The sequence below is a fragment of the Myotis yumanensis genome, unplaced genomic scaffold (genome assembly GCF_028538775.1).
Source record: "Myotis yumanensis isolate MYYU_CA2020_CCGP unplaced genomic scaffold, mMyoYum1.0.hap1 SCAF_6, whole genome shotgun sequence".
Classification (NCBI taxonomy): Eukaryota; Metazoa; Chordata; class Mammalia; order Chiroptera; family Vespertilionidae; genus Myotis; species Myotis yumanensis.
In genome coordinates, this window is record NW_027223757.1 from 93383401 (window position 1) to 93405179 (window position 21779).

General features: G+C 50.7%; 1 protein-coding gene across 2 annotated transcripts; it reads left to right on the top strand.

Annotated features, from left to right (window-relative positions):
- Positions 1 to 560: 560 nt before the first annotated feature.
- Positions 561 to 21757, top strand: LOC139012605 (DLA class II histocompatibility antigen, DR-1 beta chain-like). Of its 2 annotated transcripts, none has more exons than XM_070418756.1 (6): positions 561 to 724; positions 4545 to 4811; positions 7739 to 8020; positions 8687 to 8797; positions 9238 to 9261; positions 21421 to 21757. In XM_070418756.1, the coding sequence occupies exons 1-6, from the start codon at positions 625 to 627 to the stop codon at positions 21438 to 21440; spliced, it is 804 nt and encodes a 267-aa protein (XP_070274857.1). In that variant the 5' UTR covers positions 561 to 624; the 3' UTR covers positions 21441 to 21757. The 2 variants fall into 2 exon arrangements, with proteins under 2 accessions (XP_070274857.1, XP_070274858.1); XM_070418757.1 differs by lacking the exon at positions 21421 to 21757 and adding an exon at positions 9541 to 11773.
- Positions 21758 to 21779: the final 22 nt, after the last annotated feature.

The following is a 21779-nucleotide window of genomic DNA, read 5'->3' on the forward strand; positions in this document are numbered from 1 at the left end:
CCTCCTTTGTCAAAAATTAATTGAGCATATTGGCTCGGGCTAATTTCTGGACTCTCTATTCTATTCCACTGATCTATATGTCTGTTCTTGTGCCAGTACCAGGCAGTTTTGAGAACAGTGGCTTTGTAATACAGCTTGATATCTGGCATTGAGATCCCACCTACTTTGTTCTTTCTCAGGATCGTTGCAGCTATTCGGGGTCTTTTTTTATTCCAGATGAATTTTTGGAGAGTTCGTTCTAGATCTTTGAAGAAGGCCATTGGTATTTTAATGGGAAGTGCGTTGAATTTATAGATTGCTTTGGGTAGTATGGACATTTTAATGATGTTGATTCTACCAATCCAAGAACATCAGACCAACCTTTAAAGCATTAAGTTAAAATAGTTTATTAATGCAGGAAATTCTAACTTTTAAAAGAGGACCTTCATACTGAATCTCTGACCAGCAACTGATGATGTTATCATCTCTGATGCTGATTGGTTCTCAGTACTGAGATGACCCAATCCAGGAACAAAGAAATGAGTTCCTCAGTTGGTGTTATTTGGGATGTGGGTGGAGAAGGGTCACAGTCCACACTGAGTGAGACCCCCCTGCTCCCTGCCCCTGTCCTCTCTGAGCTCCAGCATGGTGTGTCTGCGGCTCCCCGGAGGCTCCTGGATGGCCCCTCTGAAGGTGATGCTGATGGCACTGAGCACTCCCCTGGCTCAGGCCAGGGACACTCCACGTAAGTGCACCTTGGGGGTGAGCTGTTGTGGGGGGAGGAAGAAAGGGAATTAGCTTTGTCACCGTGTCCAGGCCATGTCCATAAGAAAATGGTGGCATTTTCCTCAGTGGCCACCTGCCTTTACCATATGGCTCCTGATTCTTTCCACCACAAAAGGGGCTGGTGCTCGCCACTATGAGATGTGCAAGGGGTTCCATGTATCTCAGCCATTTCTTCTCACCTCGCCTCCAATAACTCTCCCCAGCCTGTGTCCCCTTCCATGGGTGTCTTGAGAGGATTGAGAAATAATTATCTCAGACTGATTCCCACCCAATGCTCCATTTATTGTATTGAGTTATCCCCGAAAGGAACCTTTCTCTGGCATTTTATGGGGAGTCAAAGGAATTAGAGGGTCTGTCTTTGAGGACCCTGTGTTATGGCCTCAGCAGAATCTGTGATGCTGGCGCCTCTCCCTACTATGTGAGATGTATCCAGGGGCCTCACCACCATCTCCTTTCCTTTCTCCCTAAACCCCAATGTTTTTAAGGCCTGTGCCCCTGAAATGGAGGTTCTCTGACAGAAGTGGGGTTAGTGCTCTCTCTTCCTCCTGTGGAAAGCCCCCCGGGAGCTGAAGCAGAGATTCTTAGTACTTGGAAGGACCCTACCGAGAGGGGCATCTATGGGGTGGTCTTTGATGCCTTAAAGAACTTAAGGCAGTGGTTCTCAACCTTCTGGCCCTTTAAGACAGTTCCTCATGTTGTGGTGACTCCCAACCATAAAATTATTTTCGTTGCTACTTCATAACTCTAATTTTGCTACTGTTATGAATCGTAATGTAAATATCTGATATGCAGGATAGTCTTAGGTGACCCCTGTGAAAGGGTCGTTTGACCGCCAAAGGGGTCACGACCCACAGGTTGAGAACCGCTGAGTCTTAAGGCATCTTCTGAATGCCTGGCCAGGTTAGCGCTCATTACGGATCTATGTTGAACCTTTCTGTACTGCTCTCTGCACCCTGTCCTCTCTGTTCTCCAGCACGGTGTATCAGTTTCTCCTACATCTTCTCTTCTCCGGCCTGAGCTCAAAGGTAGGGACTCAACTAGTAGAGATAAATTATATGAAATTCTGTGTTTTTAGTTAAAAATAGTCAAATGTTAGCAATTTCATGGGTTCAAATTATATACATTGAGCGGGAGCAGAGAGAGAGTGTGAAGGTTGCTTACAGCCCATGGGGCTAAAAGTCAATAATCCATGAAATCTAATTCAGAGAGTTTCAGTAACTTACCCAGAGTCACATAGTTAGTTGTAGAACCAGGTGACATAGTCTGGATCTCAGTATTAAGAAAGTCCCTCTCTTCTATGTCAGCATAGTCCTTTCATATTAGGTGCATGTATATCCCCTTATATACAGAGACCAATGTTTCTGTCCTTGTGATCAAAATGATATTTAGTGATAAAGTTAATTAAAGACAATTGCCAAATGGTGCTGAAGATATTATTTGCTCTAGGAAGTTAAGGAGTAGAAAGATCTTATGAGCTTGCATTCCTAGGGGTTATAAGAATTAAAATACCAATGTACTTACTGAGTGCTTATATGATCAGCACCAGAAAGAATCAGTATTTAATTCCACACTTAACAATAGCCTATGAGAAATACAGTATCATTAAATCTATTTTAGAGATTTTTTAAAAAAGGCCCATGGGTGTTACAATCTGACCCAGTGGGAGAGCTCATGTTCTAATTTAGATTCCTCATTCTAGAGCTTGGGCTTTCACCCCCACTGTGAACAGGGGCTTGGTTGGGGCTGACTTGCTGCTGAGATTTCTGATGTTCCCATGGGCCAGCGTGTGTCTCAGGGTTGGGGGCAGATAGATGCAAGGGCTGCCGGTTCCAATATTTAGGAGGAATTTACATTCATTTTGCATTTACAACTTCAAAAGTTCCATATGGGCTCACACTATGCTGTGAGCACGTGAGGAACACAAGGAAGTTTAAGTACACGCCTCAGCCTCAGATTCCATCAGCGGGTGGGCTTGTGTTGTCAAAGGAAAGAGAGGATGCCCGACTTAAGCTGAGTTTCAGAGAAACAACAATTATTTATCTGAAATCCACATGTGCTGGAATTATTAATTTTTTTGCTTTATCTGGCGGCCTTTCAGGTGGGCCCATGAGCATGGCCTGATAGTGCTGAGCACACAGGCTACAGTGAACAGCAACTCACACATGTTTGTTTTCAGCTTCTCAGGTGTCAGGAAGGTGCTGGGGAATTTGTGAAAAGTTACATAGACTGAGTCTGACCAGAGTGCCCTCCCCTCTGCCATCACTTCTCCGTGAAGGTCTCCATCTAAAGCTGGGACCTGCTCCTGTTTGTAATCTGTCTCTGTGAGGGGGTCATCTCAGCTGCTCCCCTTCTGAGGAACCTGCCTGTAGAAATGAGAGTCCACATCCGGCCAAGGCTGGTAACCTGATGCCTCCTGGTATTACTGGGAGCAGGAGGCAGTTAGAAAGTGAATTAGTTGGGACTTTGAATGGGAACCAAATGGCCGTGGCTGTAGCTGCTCCTGTGGACAAGCAGTGGGCCAGTGGCCGGCAGATTATGAAAGAAGACGATGTGGAGGACAAATGATGACTCGGTGATTGGTTAACAAGGCAAAGAAACAGGTAGATCTTGGTCCTGAACAAGTTTATTTTGCTGGAAAAATAGTCTGCACTGGGACCAGATTCCTAAAGAATATAAATTCCATACAGACCAAGCCTTTCCACAGACACAATATTGGCTAAATTTTTATTGCGATTCCCAGCTGCTGCATCATCAACAGTGGATTTTTCACCCCAGATTTTTCAGATGATTCACCACCCCAGGTGAACGCTTCCCAACCCAGGAACTTCTGGCAATTTCTGGAACCATGTCTGGCTGTCACACGGGGGTTTCTCTGACAACTGGTGGGGATGCCATGTGCAGCCCACTGTGTACTCAACACCCACCCCAACCTCACAGAATCATCTGGTCCAAACCTCAATAGTGTGAGGGTGAAAACACTGCTGGACACGGGCTGTTTCTGAAAATTCTAGACTCACACTTTATACACACGCACCTTCCAATGCAGCTCTTCACGGTTTAAGAAAAAACAACAACAACAAAAAACCAGACAGTTACACAAAGTCACCACTTTCTTGTTGAATCCATTCAATCACTTGAAGTTTAAAACCTTCCTTTTTATTTTTACCTTCTGCGATGTTTGTCAAAACGTCATGAGTTCTGGTCATCATATCTCTCCTGACCTTCCACGTCTCTCCTTTATGAGGAATGCATCATGGTGACCCCACAAGTAATTTCAGTAACTTGGACCCTGTGGTCCCTGCTCCAGGCCCCTGTCCTGCCATCTCCCTCCTGTGTGGATGCGCCTGTGGTTGGGTGTGATGGGCACTTTGGTGAATTCTAAGCTGCAGAGAGGAAGGCGATGCCCGGTTTCCTGCCTGGGTCCCGGGCAGCTGGGGCCTGGCACGAGGTCCCCTGCCCAGGGGGTGACAGGAGGAGGCGGGTGTGGGGAAGGAGAGGCTTGGGGTGGGGGGGGGGGGGGGTGGCGTCTAGGAGGAGGCGGTGATGGCACAAGTCCTGGCCCAGCCTGGAGCCCGGAGCCCGCGGGGCAGCCCAGTGGGTCCCCAGAGGCTGAGGGTCCCAGGGGTCTCCCTGCCCTGCGGCCTCCCAGCCCCAGAGGAGGGGCCCCGGGCGCTGGCAGTGGGGGTGGCAGGTCCTGTGTCCCCACCGCCTGGCGCCCCGAACTGGGCGGCATCGCCATCTTCTCTCACCAGCATGACGGGTCCTTCCTGTCCCCGCAGCGCATTTCCTGGAGCAGCTTAAGGCCGAGTGTCATTTCTCCAAGGGGACAGAGCAGGTGCGGTACCTGCAGAGATACTTCTACAACGGGCAGGAGTACGTGCGCTTCGACAGCGACGTGGGGGAGTTCCGCACGGTGACCGAGCTGGGGCGGCCCATCGCACAGCACTTGAACAGCAGGAAGGACTTCATGGAGCAGATGCGGGCCGGGGTGGACAGATGCAGAGAGGCCTACAGGGTGTCTGAAGGATTCCTGGTGCCTCGGCAAAGTGAGCGCAGGGGTGGGGGAGGGGGCGGGGGGTGGGAGGGGTGGAGTGGGGGGGGGCTGCACACACAGGGCTGTGAGGATCACCCCTGAGGGGCCTGAGGGCAGGTGTGGGACCCTGACGTTCTGTCTTGTGTAGGGCGATTCTGGGGGTGCGCAGTCCTGTCCAGTCGGGGGAGGGTTTGGGGTGCAGCTGAGGGGGAGGGGAGAGGTGGGAGGAGGGAGTCGGTCTGTCTTGGCCAAACCCCCCCTGACCCTGAGCCCTGGAATAGGGGTGCTGGGGGCACAAGCCTGTCCCTGGGCGGAGGGTCAGGCTGGGTGTGAGGGGTGGGGCCTCCGAGGCTCCTCTGGCCTCTCTGAGCTCCTTTCAGGTCTCAGTGTCTTGTTCCCCCCTCAGTGCCCTGTGTTTACAGAGGGGGTGATGGTGAGCCAGGGTCTAATTGTAATTTTGTTAATTAACACGCTGATGTTACATCTAGACAGTCCTAACAGTATTTAAGTAATTACATGTTAATTGTTTAGAGTTCTGACAATTTATTTTGCATTCTGTTTTGTTAAATCTTTTTCAATATTGCCAAATACTCACTTGAAAATTTGTTTTTTACTTTAAATTTATCCTTCTTTGATTTCTAAGGTTCTTGAACATTTTCCACGTACGTGTTGGCTAATGACTATTCCTGCTCTAGGAATGGCCTATTGTCTGTCATCCCTGGGGTCCGGGCCTTTTTCTCAGTGATTTTCCGGGTTCTCTAGGCAGCAGGACGGACACTTTGCTGCCATGAATTCAGCATTTTCTCCAGCTCCTGGTTTGTGTTTTCATTCGGTTTTATTACTTTCCTCTAGAGGCCCGGAGCACGAAATTCATGCACTGGGGGGTGGGGTTCCCTCAGCCCAGCCTGCCCCTCAGTCTGGGAGCCCTCAGTGGATGTCCTACTGATGGCCACAGTCTGGCAGCAGAGGCTCGGAACAGGCATCGTGTGTGTGTGTGTGTGTGTGTGTGTGTGTGTGACCCCTCTGGGGGTCTGCCCCCAGCAATATTGGAGGCTCAGAGTAGGCTGTGTGTGTGTGTGTGTCTTTCTGCTGGGGGCCTGCTCCAAACCACACGGTGGAAGCTTGGAGCAGGCGCCCCTCTCTGTTGATCTCTCAGGATCCTGGCCTCCACTGTGTGTTGTACTCTCCCTTGAGCTGTGGCCAACATGGGGTGCTGCCTGCTGGATCACCAGGGCACCTGGGGTCACGCTCTGCTGGATGCTTCCTGTGGGTGGCACTTTCCTGCTCTCTAATCGCCAGGGTGTCCTGGATGGGGGCGGGGCTTAGGCAGTGCTGGTATGAGAAGGCACACAGGGTCCAGCTGGGGGCGAAGCTTAGGTGGCACATGGGGGTCCTGGCTGGGGGCGGAGGTTAGGCATCGCAATTGTGCCGCCTAAATCCCTCTGCCCAGGGCTTCACACAGGGCCCAGATGGCGGCTAGGGCTGTCCCGCCCTGCCTGTAGTATGCAAATTAGCCTCCATCTTTGTTGGTGGCTAATTTGCATATCTTGCAGATTAGCCAATGGGAGGTGTAGAGAAGGTAGGGTCAATTACCATCTTTGTCTATTATTAGATAGGATGTTAAGAATTTCAACATCTTTAAGATAATGAAGTGCAGCCCTAACCAGTTTGGCTCAGTGGATAGAGCATAGGCAAACGGACTAAGGACTGAAAGGTCCCAGGTTCGATTTCGGTAAAGGGCATGTACCTTGGTTGTGGCACAACCCCAGGAGCGGGTGTGCAAGAGGCAGCTGATCGATGTTTCTCTCTCATTGATGTTTCTAACTCTCTATTCCTCTCCCTTCCTCTCTGTAAAAAATCAATAAAATATATTTTTAAAAAGCATAATGAAATGCACTCAGAAATTGCAAGCAATGATTTACCATCAATCTTAAATCTACCCTTTTTGGTAGAAAATGTTTCCCCCAAGTTCCTCCTCCTCTTCTGCCACCTCCTTTTCCTCCCCTACTTTATCTCCTCCTCCTCCTCCTCCTCCTCCTCCTCTTCCTCATCAAAATCTGTATTAATGGGCCTGGTCTTAGGCTGGAAGCAAACATATGAATGAGTCCCACGCCCTGCCTTGAGCTCAAATGTCAACTTGAAAAGAGAGACAATTATAAAACGATAGGAATCCCAATAAAAATTCGGCTTCTTTTGAGAAGGAGCGGGTTGCTCAGTGAGTGTCACTGTAAGTGTTATAATGATGCTGTCCTGCTCCTCCCTCTCCCTCAGGACTCAGCCCCCAGAGCTAGGGAATCCCCAGCCTTTCCTGCTTCCAGGGGAACCATCTCTGTGTTCTCAGGTGTGATCACATTCCCAGCACTTCACACCCTGAGTCCCATCTCCCCAAGCTGTTCCCCAGCTTCTCCCTCTGCTTTCCTTATGTTCTCTCTCCATATGTGATAAACAGCTGACATACAGTGACGGCTACATTCCAGCTGCTGTTGTACATATTTTAGGCCCATTGGTCCTCATATGTCCTTAAGCGGTGAGTTAGTATTATCACCCCCTTTGCAGGTGAGGAGCTGAGCAGAGAGGATCTCCCAGGATCAGCCAGTAAGAGGCACAGCCTGGATGTGACCCAGGCAGCCCAGCCCCAGAAATCACACTGGAACTCACACACTCTGTGCCTCGCAAAGATTTGTAAACTCTTCAATTCAACAATGAGTAACTGTTTCAAGACATGAATAATCCCCCAAATTTCCTCCATGTCTCTCAAATCCAGTGGCCTGAGCTGTAGGCAGAGATTCAAGGCCAATGTCACTACCTACTGCTGGGCCACAGGGTAATTGAGGGGGACCTGCCAGGGCCTGGAGCCTGGGACAGGACACGAGGCCAAAAGTGAGCCACGAAAGGGCCTGCCTGTCTTGCTCACGTCTCCCTCCGCCTTCTCTGTCCTAGCTAAGCCCACAGTGACCGTGTATCCTGCAAAGACCCAGCACCTGCAGCACCACAGCCTCCTGGTCTGCTCCATGAACGGCTTCTATCCGGGCAACATTGAGGTCCGCTGGCTGCGCAACGGCCAGGAAGAGGAGGCCGGGGTGATGTCCACGGGCCTGATCCGGAACGGGGACTGGACCTTCCAGGTCCTGGTGATGCTGGAGACAGTTCCCCGGAGCGGGGAGGTCTACACCTGCCAAGTGCGGCACCCCAGCAGCACCAGCCCTGTCACCGTGGAATGGAGTGAGACGCCCTCTGACCTCACATGCCTCCCCCGCCCCCCCGACAGGAGCCTTTGCTTGTCCCTGAGGGTCAGGGTCCCCTCTCCCCACACCCCGTTTTCCTTTGCTCTGTCTCTCCTTCAGCACAGGACACAGGGTAGCCCTGTGATTACTTCTGTGGACACCCACAGCCCTGGGAGGCCGCCATGCCTGCCCTGCTTTGAATTCCCCACACTCTCCCCGTCATGGTGCCCCTTGGCCCTGGGCACCATCCCCTGTGGGCTGGGCGGGTGCTGCTGCCTGTGCTGAGCTGCCCACTGTGATCTGGGAAGAGGAGCGTCCTCCACAGCCTGGGGACCTTCCTGCCACGGGAGAGCCCCGTCTGCTCTGCTCTATGCGGCTCTGTCACCCGGGCCAAGTCCTGGAGGTCACCAGCCCTGGGCTCCGCAGCCTCAGAGGCCAAAGCAGTGGCCTTGGGTCGGGTGTGAGGGGACCTGAGGCCAGTGCCTGGGCCTTGTACCTGCTCAGTGTGACCTCCGTCATTTCCCGCAGATGGCTATTGTTCTGCTTCTTCTAGGGCAACACCCCTCCCCAACCCCCTTTCCCACCCCTCAAGCTCTCAATCTCAGGGTCTCCAGTACAGAAGTTGGTTTGGCTAAAACCCACTGAAAGCAGCTTCTTCTCTCAGGGGCCCAGTCTGGATCCGCACAGAGCAAGGTGCTGAGTGGAGCCGGGGGCTTCGTGCTGGGGCTGCTCTTCCTCGGGGCGGGGCTGCTCATCTACTTCAGGGCTCAGAAAGGTAAGGAGCTGCTGGCAGCCGAGGCCCCGAGACGGTGGGGAGAACTGGGGCTTTGCTGGGTGAGCTCTGGGTATGGCAACGCCTTAGAAGCCTCCCTTTCCCTGTCGGTCTCACGTTCCCTGGAAATGCAGATATAACCAGCTCCCAGTTCTCAGGGTGGAGACATGAGGAGTCATGGCTGTGGGGTTAGAGAGGGGTTAACACGCACGGGATTTGGGTGCAGATCCTGGGGCACATGGAGGAGCAGGCCCTGCGGTCACTAATGACACTGGACGGTGACAGCTTCGGGGCCACTGCTCTCAGTTTCTGCTCTCGTCCCTGTTCTGGTGTCAGCGGGTGGGGGTGCTGCTAGAGAAGCTCAGGTGGCCTGGGCGGAGACCCTGTGTTTGGGGACACACTTACCTTCATATCTTTAACTGGCATCTTCCTTCTCTTCCCAGGACACTCTGGACTTCAGCCCACAGGTAACACTCTTTAATCCTCTCTTAGGGACGCATTCGGTTTCCCTAGAACAGAAGGTGCAGGGGACGAGCCAGGGGACAAATAGCGGGGAGCCTGGGTGTGGCTCTGGTGGCCGCTTACACTGCAGGGTCTCCTCCTGCCTGGTGAGAGGCAGCTCTAAAGCAGCTGTGGCTCCTGTGGCCTCAGAGCTTTTCTTCTCACTTGGGAGCCACAGCAGGAGGCCTGAGAGGGCAGCGCCCCTGCTGACTGGGCTTGAGAACAGCACTGTCCTCTGTCTGCAGGACTCCTGAGCTGAGGTGGCCATGGGGACACGGGCAGGAGAGAACCTTCTCTCTGGCGCCTTGGCAGCCTGAAGAGGTTTCCTGCTGGGCTCTCACTCCACAAGGAGAGCCTCCTGGGGCTCTGGCTGGGTCCTGGCTCCTGACCCCCCAGCAGCTCCTCCCTGCTGGTTCCTGCCGCCCTAGTACTGGAGGCCCCAGTGTTGACTGCAGAACCTTAGCTCCATCCCTCCCTGTCCCTGTGTGTTTAACCCTCGCTGTCTGCTGAGCACCTTAGCTCACATCTGTCCACATTTTTTTGTAAAAATTTTCCTCAATTAGATATGGAGTGAAATCATCTGCCTCACAGGCTTCAAGGGCAGGAAGTAGGAAGAAAAGCTTTCCTTGTTTCCGTCCTGCTTTTTCATGAGTTTTCCCTCCTGTGTTTCCTTTCTCACCTGGTTCCTGAGCCAGGAGAGAGCCTGCCATGGACTTGAACACGGTGGTCTCCTAAGTCGGTGTTTCTCAAAGACAAGCACACAGGTTCCTTTCCCCTGGGATACAGAGGGGACAGCAAGTATAAGTAATGCAGGCTGGCCCCGCTGGTGTGGTCAGTGGTCGAGTGTCAACCTATGAACCAGGAGGTCAGCATTCAATTCCGGGTCAGGGCGCATGCCTGGGTTTCTGGCTCAATCCCCAGTGGAGGGTGTGCAGATGGCAGCTGATCAATGATTCTCTCGATCATTGATGTTTATAAAGTGTGTCCCAAAATTCACTCAAGATTTTGAATTTTTTTTTTTTTTTTTCCGATGCAAAAGCATAAGAGTCTTTATTCGAGCTAGCTCGGCTCCCCCACCTTGCCGACACAGCAGCAGGAAGCAGAGAGAGATAACTCTGTGTGGAGACTGGTTATATAGGGGGAGTTGGAGTAAGGGGAGGAGAAAGGACTGTGCTCTGCTGATTGGCCAGGCACAAGTCTTTGTCTTGTTCCTGGGTGTGGCTAACAGAGGCTTAGACTTCCGGGAAGAAGCTCCTTGCCAAACACGTGGCCAAGGTAAGATGGAGCCCTTACCCTGGGGCAAGGTGGAGGGCGTAGCCCTTACCCTGGGTCAAGGTGGAGGGCCTAGTCCTTACCCTGGGGCAAGGTGGAGGGCCTAGCCCTCGCCCTTTCATTCCCCCCTTTGTCTTGGAACTTCCCGCTCAATCATGAGACGGACTGCATTTCTATTCCACCATTGCTAGAGGCCCGTACTGGGCATATCTTAACAAATGGTCTGGTAGAAGGGAAAGAAACCATTTTAGCTTTAACAACTTCTATTGAAATAGGATTTTTCTTCTTAAAATTCCTCCATGGCTATCAACAAGCCAAATTAAGATTATGTTTGCATAAACACAACAAGAATGGTAACTGATTACCTTTGCTGGAATCTCATGGTTGAATCTTAATATGCCCCGTAGGGCCAGGAAGCCACGCCACCCAGCTGCCATCAGGCCCGCCTGCAGTATCTGCTGAGTTAGGTGAATCTTTCACCTGTAGCAACTCCACCTGAGCCCATGCTCCAGGCTTTAAGGCCCATCTCAGTAGCCCTCCTACTTGTTGCGGCCCAGAGTGTGTGGGGGTTCCACAGGGATGCAGAAGCATCTTTACTGCTCCCCGTCTACTCTTACCAACCGCCAGTGATGGTAGGGCATCAGCCTGACACTCCAGCGCCAGCCATCTTCAGGGCTTCCAAGCAGGATACCAGGCTTTCTTCATGGCATTCTTACTGACTTCAAGTCTTTAGAGCTCAGACAGGGCTCTTTAAAACATGATACTCCAGTCAAAGTTTTCCGTTAATAAAACCACTATTAGGAACCGGTCTTATTGAATCTATGCAAAGAAATGTCCTGATGTTAGCATTGCCAAATTTCCGAGGAATTACATAAGAAGAAAGACATACTGATCTACTCTAAGATTTTCTGACTTTCCTTGCCAATTCCTTTCAATTGTTGGCATTAAACTTTCTTTCTATGCATAACCATGCCTTAGACCTTCTATTCCAAACAGGTCTTTCCCAGCTTACTACCCCTGACATGGGCATCGTCACAAAGGCCTGCAAGCAGTACACAGGCTGCCAACTATCAACTGTCTCTCAACAGAGACCAAAACCTGATGGGCACCCTTCCCTGCCCAGTTGGGCACCTGCCCTCTTGGCAGCCAGACACCCTCTACTCTTGGGGTTCACCCCACACAGTCCCCTTCCAGGACAGCCAATATACATTCAAACCTGCAAGAGAATCAAAGGTCAATATAACATATCAATACAATGAAACATAATATTGGCATCATGGCCGCTTCAGGCAGCCAAATCCTACTAAAGTCTATTCTTGACCTTCCTATGAATTATCCTTGTCTCTTTGGAGCCATGTCCATGAAGATGCAGACATCATCTCAGTCTATTACACAGTATTGTGGGGGCTCCCAGTAGCAGGAGTGATCGCGAGCAATGTTACCAGCATCATGCAGGTCGAGCATGCTGTAGCTTGAGCTTGAGCGGGTTGAGTTGATCTCGATCGACGCTCCATTTGGTGACGAAGTCTTCCCGGATCACAGATGGACCCAGGTCGCGATGCCGTCTACCTTGAGAGCGGTGACGGTCGTCAACACCACAGTGTAGGGACCCTTCCAACGTGGCTCGAGGGTCTTCTGGCGGTGCCTTCTGCTGTAGACCCAATCTCCTGGTCTGTGCTGATGAGGAGTAGTTGGGGTTGGGCTGGTCTCGTACAGATTCTAGAGCCCGTTGCCTTCCTTTCACAGGCAGGGGGAAGGGCCCATCAAATCTCTGTCCTGAGGAACTGTGAGCCCCATCCTTAAATGTCCCAATCAGACTAGAAAAGCCACAGATACCTTTTAAATTTACCCCAGAATTCCAAAATCCCAACCCAGCACAGAATATCACATAGCAAATCAAAGTTCCCAGCAAACAAACAGAGATGCTTACAAACATCAAATAAACATTTACACTTACACCTTTTCAGTGAACAAGTATTTTTACAGTCTTGGGCTCTTGAGCTGATAACAGGAACATCGCCCAAGTCCCCTGATGGGGGCCTGACAGGAACAGATGTGGGGGTCTTCCCTTTCCCACATTCCAGGACAGGATTCTTGACCTATGTCTCATTCAGATAGAAACGGTTTTCATCACAAATAAACAAACAAATCCAAAACCAGAAACCAAGAAAACCAAGGCCAAAAGTACCCTCTGATGTTTCAGGGGTACCAAGGAAGGAGAAGTTAGGCAGTGTCCAGCCCTTCTCACAATCCACCACCAGTGACCAGTTCCAGCTTACTGGCCTACCATCCATTCAAAATTTCTTTCCTCCCATTGTTATGGGTTGGCTCAACGAGATAGACCACCGACTCAGAATTTAAATTTGAAAGCCGTTTATTAAGCTGGCCAGCTGACCACAGCCCGTACCTTCCCCCTCTGGGAAGCCTCGCGGCATGTGGCAAAGAGCAAGTGTGCATTATGATTTTTATAACAAAACAGTGTTACCTTAGAAGCTCACAGAAAGTTCATAAGCACAAAGGGGGGGTAAACAGAGTCACACCTGGCTGGTCTAAGACAATCTAGCAATTTTTCTTCCATGGTTCCTAACCCTGCAACTCCCCTCCATTCATCAGTCCCTCCTCCCAGCACATACATAATCCTCATATCCTGGCAACACAATCCTTCTCCATACGTCAGTCCCCCCTCCCAGCACATTCTGTAACATTCTGTAACCCTTCCATGGCGCAGTCCCTCACCCTAGCACATTCCCTACTGGTCTTATGCCCGAATCAAATCTTTGATTCAGCGCCCTCCTCTACGTTATGAAATTGAGGAGGCATTTGGCAATGTAGGGGTCAAGCCGCCGGGGAAGAGTCTGGCATTTGATGGTGAAGAATTGGCCAGGGTCTCGGCCACTGACATAGAGTCTTAGTTTCTATGTCTTTCTCCTTCCCATTGGTCAGTTCACCAGGTGAGAGGCATGAGGAGGACGGGGTTACAATTTCTAGTGCCTCTTTCCTGCGACTTTGATGGTGGTTGGAGTGCTCAGCACCACCTGGTAGGGTCCAGCCCATCTAGGTTCCAGGCTGCCAGGGTCGTGCCGTTTCACCCAGACGAGGTCACCCAGAGAGAAGGCAGGCTGTGTTGGACTGGATCTCAGCACGTCCTCCTCCCGAATGGCTCTCACCACCCATCATGCTGACGTGGCGCTGCTCTGCAAAGCCTGTAAGGACTTAAGCAAACTTTGGGTAGACGGCTGGGCAATTTCTTCCTCCCTTAGGCGGGGAAGAAGAGGTGGCGGCCTACCAAACATAATTTCAAAAGGGGTGAGTCCTTTTATATACGGGGTGCACCTAGCTCTGAGGAGGGCAAAAGGAAGGAGACTTACCCAGTTTTCGCCAGTCTCTAATTTTAACTTAGTTAATGTTTTCTTTAAGATCTAATTTATTCTCTCTACCTGTATGCAATTTAACTCTTAGGGACTTAACTATGGATTGTAACATTGGCGATAAACGCCAGGCCATCGTCGGACCCCATGTATAGTGGCAGGCTAAACCAGGGGACAATTTCAGTGAGGAGTTTTCTAATTATTACCTGTGCTGTCTCTGCCTTGGTTGGGTATGCCTCAGGCCAGCCAGAGAAGGTATCAATGAAAACCAGCAAGTATTTACACCCTCCTTGTCCTCCTGGTATCTCGGTGAAGTCCACTTCCCAGTGTTCTCCGGGGTTCTGACCTCAGAATCGCTGTCCCTGCGCGGCCACAACAGGGGGCCCTTGATTCATTCGGGCACACACTTGGCACCTTCTAGCCAACTCTTGAGATATTTTCTGGAGCCCTGGGATGTAAAATTCTCTTCCCAGTAGTTCTGATAGCTTCATTCCCCTGAGGTGGGTGCTCTGGTGGGTCTGGGAAGTGATGGTCTGCCCCAGGGCTTCTGGCATTATAGGCCTCCCATTTGGCAGAATTAGCCATTCAGCCTCTCCTTCCCGGGCCCTTAGTTTCTCACCTAGCCTCTGCTCCTCTGGCAGATGAGTAGGCTTCTCTGGGAGCCTTCGTGCTGGCAGGGCTACGAGAACTTCTAGGGGCCCTACTGGTCTTTTAGTCACTTCCTTGGCCCCTATATGGCTGCCAGGTGGTTAAGTATCTCAGGAGCTTTTTCCTTTCCTCCTGAGGTCAGGAGACTTCTTTAAGGTGGCTCCCGTGTCCTCCTGTAAGGGCAGTGTGAGGAGATATATCCCTGTAGTCCCTGGGTAGGTCTGGCAGGGCCAGTGCCGGGGCGCTTACCAGGGCTTCTTAGATCTCCCCTGGATCCTCCTCATGTGCCCCCCGCTACCGGGTACCTTCCTCTACGAAGCTGCTCCCGTCGTCCGTGTAGAGGGTCTCATCCGGATTCTGCAGGGCTGGTCCACAAGGTCCTCACAGAGGGAAGTGAGGGTAGTCAGTGTCTCCTTGCAGTCAGGCAAAGGGGCCTCTGCCTTCTCGTCAGGGAGGAGTGTGGCAGGGCTCAAGGCAGCTGTTTTCAGGAAGCTGGAATGTTTACTCTTTTTCCCTTTCCCTACCAGAGGGCCTGAGTGAGTGCTATGAGTTCCACAAGGAAGTCCACCTTTTGGCCCCCCACTGTCAGGGTCATTCTGGGCTCCTGGGGGCCAGCTGAGCCCCAACAACCCCAATCCACCTCCTCCACCAGCATGGGAGGGAGTCGGTTCCCCCACACGTTCAGGGCACTCCCTTTTCCAATGTCCTTCCTTTCTGCAAAATGCACATTGATTTTTCCCAAGCCTGGGTTGGACTCCTCTTCTTCCGCGAGGCTTTTCTTTGCCCTTGTTGTCTCTCTGGCCCCTTGGGCCTTCCTCCTCGCTCAGGGACAGGAGGACCTTGGCCATCCGGGTGTTTAAACCTGCTGTTGGGTCCTCCTGATTGTCAAAAACCTTCTGGGCCACCTCAACCAACTTAGAGATTGATTTCCCCTCAAAGCCTTTTAACTTTTGTCATTTTTTCCTAATATTTGGGGCCGACTGGGAAACAAATGCAACATTGACAGCCCTCCGACTTTCCAGGGCATCAGGGTTAGGCCCCTGGACTGTCTCTGTCACCTTAGAGAGGTTTGTGGGTCTCCAAGCAGCAGCTCGGATGCCCCCTAATAGAGTCTGGCGATACCGATCGAGAGCCTCCTTTCCCCTCTCACTATTGGGGTTCCAGTTGGGTTGCCTGGAGGGAAACAGAGCCTTTAATCTGTCTTTTATTTGTTCTTTCAGAATGGACTAAAGGAGCTTTATTTCCCTACAGGGTCTTATATGTCATAGGACCTCACAGGGTCTGTAATTCCTGTAACAGAGGGCTAGTATTCACCACTTTATTAACCCCTCTGTTCTAGACAGGCCTTCCCCAATTTCCTACAGTTGAGGTTTTGTGCCACCCCTGACATGGGCATGGTCACACAGGCCTGTAAGACAGTATACAGGTTGCTAACTGTCAACTGTCTCTCAATAGAGACCAAAATTTAATGGGTATTCTTCTTTGCCCACCTGGGCAACTGCCCTCTCGGCAGCTAGACACCTTTTACTTTTTGGGTTCATTCCACATAGCCTTTTTCCAGGACAGTTTACACATAGGCCAGTTCTTTCTAGCCACAAATACAGCTTGTCCAATTTCCTTAAAATGTATTCTGGCACAGGAGAAAGTTGTTTTGCTGTGCATAGGTAGCTTAATCCCTATACAACTGGGCTTGGACCTCTGCCTAGCAAATTGCAGTCTATAAGTTCAATATGCAGCCTCCGGTCCTCCTAACCCAACGATTTTTCGGCCAGTCTCTGAGTCAGACTTCTCCTCTCTTGGAGAATTTCAAAGTCCCGATGGCTCCCAGGTCTAGGGAGAGTGCCCTTCTCTGTTTATTAGTTACAGGGCCCTGCTTTCCTTGTCTTCCCACCAGTCCCCTTTATGGCAGAACAGTGACCAGGCCTCTTTGAAGGGAATGTACTGGAAGGGGATATCAGCCCCTCCTCTTCCAGCAGCAACAGGTACTAAACCCTTTCAGTACATTTGCAAGCAGGGAGCTTTTACTAACTCTATCTGCAGCTTTCATAGATCTCAGGCTTGCTGCTCTATTCCTGGGGCTGTAGGAAGGCTAGTACCAGTCACTGGCTTACGGCTTAACTGCTGTAGCCTGCAAGCCAAAGGCCCAAGTACTTTCTCGCTGCTACTGCTGCTGCTGCTTCTTTTTTTTCTTTTTTTAGGGCCACTGCAGGCAGCTTAGGCATCCAGCCTCCCTTCTTTGTTCATTCACTCCCCAATCTGGTCTGGAGCTGGGAATAGCGCCTTGGTCTGCCTTGCTTCCCCAGAGGGCTGCCTGTCTAGCCCCAGATCTAGAGGGCCGGCCTACCGTAGGAACTGCAGGACTGGCAGATGTCGCAAGGTCCTGGAGGTTCTCCCCCTCTCTCCCTGAAGGACCGGGGGAGCTTTTCCCTTCTGGGGCCCGGCCAAAAGAATTGTCTGTCTCTGTCCCAATTTTTCCTCGGGAGGCAAGCCCTCATTTACCGGGGTTTCTTGGACAATATGTCAACCTAAACTTGAATATAAGGAATTTGATTAGGATGCCCCGGGCGGCCGTTATGACGTAATGGACCCGGTAGGCAGTGGTCAGATCAAAAGACCCTGCATCCGGCCACCCTTCCTGGAAAGTGGGCCACTCCCATTCACAGAATCGCTGTAAATCAAAAGCATTAATATTATAACCTTTAAATTTACCCTAGAACTTCAGTTTAATACAGTAAATTACAACCTAGGTAAGAGCAGCTGATAGACAGAAATCTTTATTAACTAAGTGGGCTGATTCTCCTTAACAGTGAACAAAAGACTCTGAGAAAAATAATTCTCGCAGCTGCCGAGAGACTTTGCAGACTGCCAAGGGGCCAGCCCAAACGTTCAGCCAAGCGTATCAACAGAAAGCAGAATAAATCAAAGTAGCTCTTACTTCACACAGACCAGTAATGATTTACACTTTCTTAATAGACCAGCCCAGGCTGGAGCTGTATCCAGTCTCCCTTCTCTGTAGTAATTTGGCCAGTCCCACACAAACTTTGTCCCGACCCCATGATGATCGGTGGCGAGAGACAGACAAGGGAAGGGGTGACCTGTTTTCACAGATCCTCACGCAGGTGCCCGCCTGGCCGCGTCCCTTGGGAGCTTAGATTCGTCGTAGCTAAGGTGCACCCGTATAAACCCCGGGCCTGGTCACCTCCACATGGGGGTGAGTCACCGTTATGCCATATGACGAATCGCGGAACCGCAGGTTGGGGCCCACTCGGACTCCGTAACCGAAGTCGTGGAGCCACATAAAGGAGAGGAGAGGGCAGGCCCCCTCCCTCCACACTCACACACTTTCACCAGACATTCACTCAGAGTTTAAACAATCTACCCAATTCCTAACAATTTCCTGATTCCTGAGGGAGCTCTATAGCTTCCAGGGAGGTGATCAAGCTCCCCTTCCACTCACCCGGAGTGGGCCTGACTGATAGGGGGTCGACAAAGATGACTGACCCTATCCCATTTGACAAAGACAAAGACAACAAATAACAAAGACAAAATAAATCAGCCAAATGCAACCTAAGGTTGCCCGGAACCTGCAGCTTGCTCCTTGGAGTCCTGAAAATTTTCAAAAAACATTGCAGCAGGGTGTGCACAGAAGCAGACAACTTCTTGACAACAAATACCAAGACAAACAAATACCAGACAGACAAACCCAGTGCAGCCTACAGCCGCACGAACCAGGGACCCCGGCCACCGTCGTGGCCGCGGGTCAGGACCAGGAGTACCGCTGCGTCCAGCCCTCCGTATAGGTCCTTCCGTGGGACGTCCCAATTCCTGTTTAACGACCGGTCCCTTACCTCTCTCGAGAGTCCAGGTGGCTCAGTTTCCGAATTGAAAGTTTTGGGTGGACTGGAGGCCTCCTTGGTAATCGTTCTCCACAGGTGTGGGGTATCTCGCTGAGTGCCCGGCGACAACTGGGGGAGAGCCTCCTGCCTTGAATAGGGGGTCCCTCTCCTCCCTTCCGGGGGAGAGCCTCCTGCCCTAAACAAGGGGTCCCTCTCACCCCTGCTGGGGGAGAGCCTCCTGCCTTAAATAGGGGGTCCCTCTCACACCTGCCGGGGGAGAGCCTCCAGCCCTAAATAAGGGGTCCCTCTCCTCCCTGCCGGGTATCTCGCTGCGGGCCTCCAAATGTTATGGGTTGGCTCAACGAGATAGACCACCGACTCAGAATTTAAATTTGAAAGCCGTTTATTAAGCTGGCCAGCTGACCACAGCCCGTACCTTCCCCCTCTGGGAAGCCTCGCGGCATGTGGCAAAGAGCAAGTGTGCATTATGATTTTTATAACAAAACAGTGTTACCTTAGAAGCTCACAGAAAGTTCATAAGCACAAAGGGGGGGTAAACAGAGTCACACCTGGCTGGTCTAAGACAATCTAGCAATTTTTCTTCCATGGTTCCTAACCCTGCAACTCCCCTCCATTCATCAGTCCCTCCTCCCAGCACATACATAATCCTCATATCCTGGCAACACAATCCTTCTCCATACGTCAGTCCCCCCTCCCAGCACATTCTGTAACATTCTGTAACCCTTCCATGGCGCAGTCCCTCACCCTAGCACACCATCACACCAAAGCCATACTTTTCAGTTAGTTAAAACTTTTAGCCTTAATTTTTAGGTGACATGTAAATAATTAACATTCCTCAGATTAACAATACATTCAAATTTAACAACAAGGATACATATTTAAGCAATAAGGACAGATCAATTTACAGAAGCAGAGACAGCATGCAATCCAAACCACAGCTGTGGGTAAACACATTATCTAGAGTCCTTGGGTAACTTATGTTAAACTTAGGCATATCCTGGGTCTCCCAAACACTGAGTTGCAAGTTAGCTGGAGCCCTCCCGACCCTGGGACAGCTGCACTGTCCCTCCCAGGCAAAGGAAAAATATGCCCTTGAATATCAGCATGAAACCACAGTCTCTATCTGACTTTTAGAAATTGGATTACTGCTATCAGTCCCTTTTAAAGACTTTGACATAACCTTTGATTGTCCTTAGTTTAAGGAAAGCAGGGTTTTCTAGATTTAAGAGATTAGCTTAAAAATAAATCCTCGAGGCAAGCTTACTTCTGCCCCATAAAACTCCGCCTTAAAGCTCCACCCCTGACTAAATCAGAGGGAGGGGCCTTTGCTGTTTCAAGATGGCACCCCCCAGGGGAGCGGCAAACCATGCGGTCAACATGGCAGCTGCCAAGTCATGCAGCCCAAAATGGTGGCTGTACCAATAAGCAAAGGCATTTAGTTACCACAATAACACAATTTTCCCCAATTCAATCCGAACCTTAAACTTTTAGCTGGCAAGTCAAAATATTCAGCATTTCTCAATCAGTCTAGAATCTAGCTAGCATCCGTTATTTTTTCTTTGGGTAAATGATCAGTCTAGGGCTCCATCCTGCACATCTGCAAAGAGACTCTAGCTCAAAACTCTATCCAAAATCGGACAGTGCGCGCATTAGTTTTAAGCCAGCTTTTCTCTCTACACGTGCACAGAAATCCCAGACGCATTTACTTGGGGAGGGGGTGACCTGTTTTCACAGATCCTCACTCAGATGCCCACCTGACCGAAGTCGTGGAGCCACACAAAGGAGGGGAGAGGGCAGGCCCCCTCCCTCCACACTCACACACTTTCACCAGACATTCACTCAGAGTTTAAATATAACAACTTCCCAACTCCTGAGGGAGCTCTACAGCCTCCCCCAATCTCCTTGAAATGATCAATCACAATACCCAAAGGAGCAGTCTGAGTCCGTCCCATAACATCCGTCCAGTAAGTCCACAGAAAACAAAAACACAGACACAGACAAACAGGGCCCTAAAGAACAGCCTTCCAACTCCATGGAAGCAACTAGACGATGGCCTTACGCCAAACCGGCGGGAGCGACCCGCCTCGTCTCAAATCCGCGAGAGGAATACACATCTCTCATGAGGGGAATACACATCCCTCAAATCCGAGAGGAGAATACACATTCCTCGTGGGGAGCAGAATGTCTTCTAATTCTCCCCCGCCTGTGGTCGTACACGGCGCTTCCGCCTGGACCCCTCAGGCACAGATTCCAGAAGTGAGCTCACACAGAACAGATACAGAACAAGTCCCTGAACAGAGGCAGTAGAAAACTGCCTAGGAATGCTTCTCTTCTACCTTTTTTAAAAGATAGGCCAGATTCGAACCTTTAGCCAGTCCGAGTTTTGATGGTGAGTACCATCTAGAAGCCATTCCTCCAGATACAGGATGAGTCCCTTAGAGATAGCATATATCACACAGAACAGAATACACAACACACAGACACTTACTGCGGCCAGTCAGACTCTTCGAACTGGGGGTCCCTGGATGGTCTTGGGAATCCCGGACGAGCCCCCAAATGTTATGCCCAGATTTCAGGATCCCCAAGAAACCACATCAGGGAGCCAGCCATGTCCGATGCAAAAGCGTAAGAGTCTTTATTCAAGCTAGCTCGGCTCCCCCACCTTGCCGACACAGCAGCAGGAAGCAGAGAGCAAGATTTTGAATTTTAAGCCAGGGTACTTTTTGCCTGAATTTTGGGACACTGTTTATCTCTCTGTCCCACTCCCTTCCTCTCTGAAATCAATAAAAAATATTTCTTTTTTATAACGAAAAGAAAAGCAGGCCACTTGTAAGGATATGTCTTCACTGTTTCTATAATCATGTTCGTTTCACTCTTTGGCTCTAATTTTTTAAAAGAAGGTACCTAAACCCGGTGCCTCTTGAAGTCCCCTATATTTGACTAATGGTGGCTTCCACACTGCAGTCTTTCTGTGCCTCAGATAAATGCCTGCTGTGCTGACTCTGCCTTGAGATGCACCTTCCCCATGAGCAGGACCCGGAGGCCATCAGGACAGAGCTGCCACTCTAGTGGGAAAGGTGCGCTTCTGAGGCCTCCAGCTTGTGTGGCAAACTCACTGTCTGTCACGGGAAACCCTGTGTGGACCTTATCTGAGCATCACCCAGGGCCCCTGCTGGGCACCCAGGGAAGCGTGTGGCTCCCTGATGTGCCACCAACGTGCAATCCTCTGCCCTGGAGGGAACGTGAGAGACTCCTGTGGGGTGGCTTCCCAATGCGTGTGAGCACGGAGCAGCAGAGTTTTATGCAGCATTTTATTTAATAAGATAGATGAGAGAAAGG

Coding starts and splice junctions, on each gene's coding strand:
- LOC139012605 (XM_070418756.1), top strand. CDS start 625: ATGGTGTGTCTGCGGCTCCCCGGAGGCTCCTGGATGGCCCCTCTGAAG. Junction 4,812..7,738: donor ATTCCTGGTGCCTCGGCAAA/GTGAGCGCAGGG, acceptor TCTCTGTCCTAG/CTAAGCCCACAGTGACCGTG. Junction 9,262..21,420: donor CTCTGGACTTCAGCCCACAG/GTAACACTCTTT, acceptor TCTGTGCCTCAG/ATAAATGCCTGCTGTGCTGA.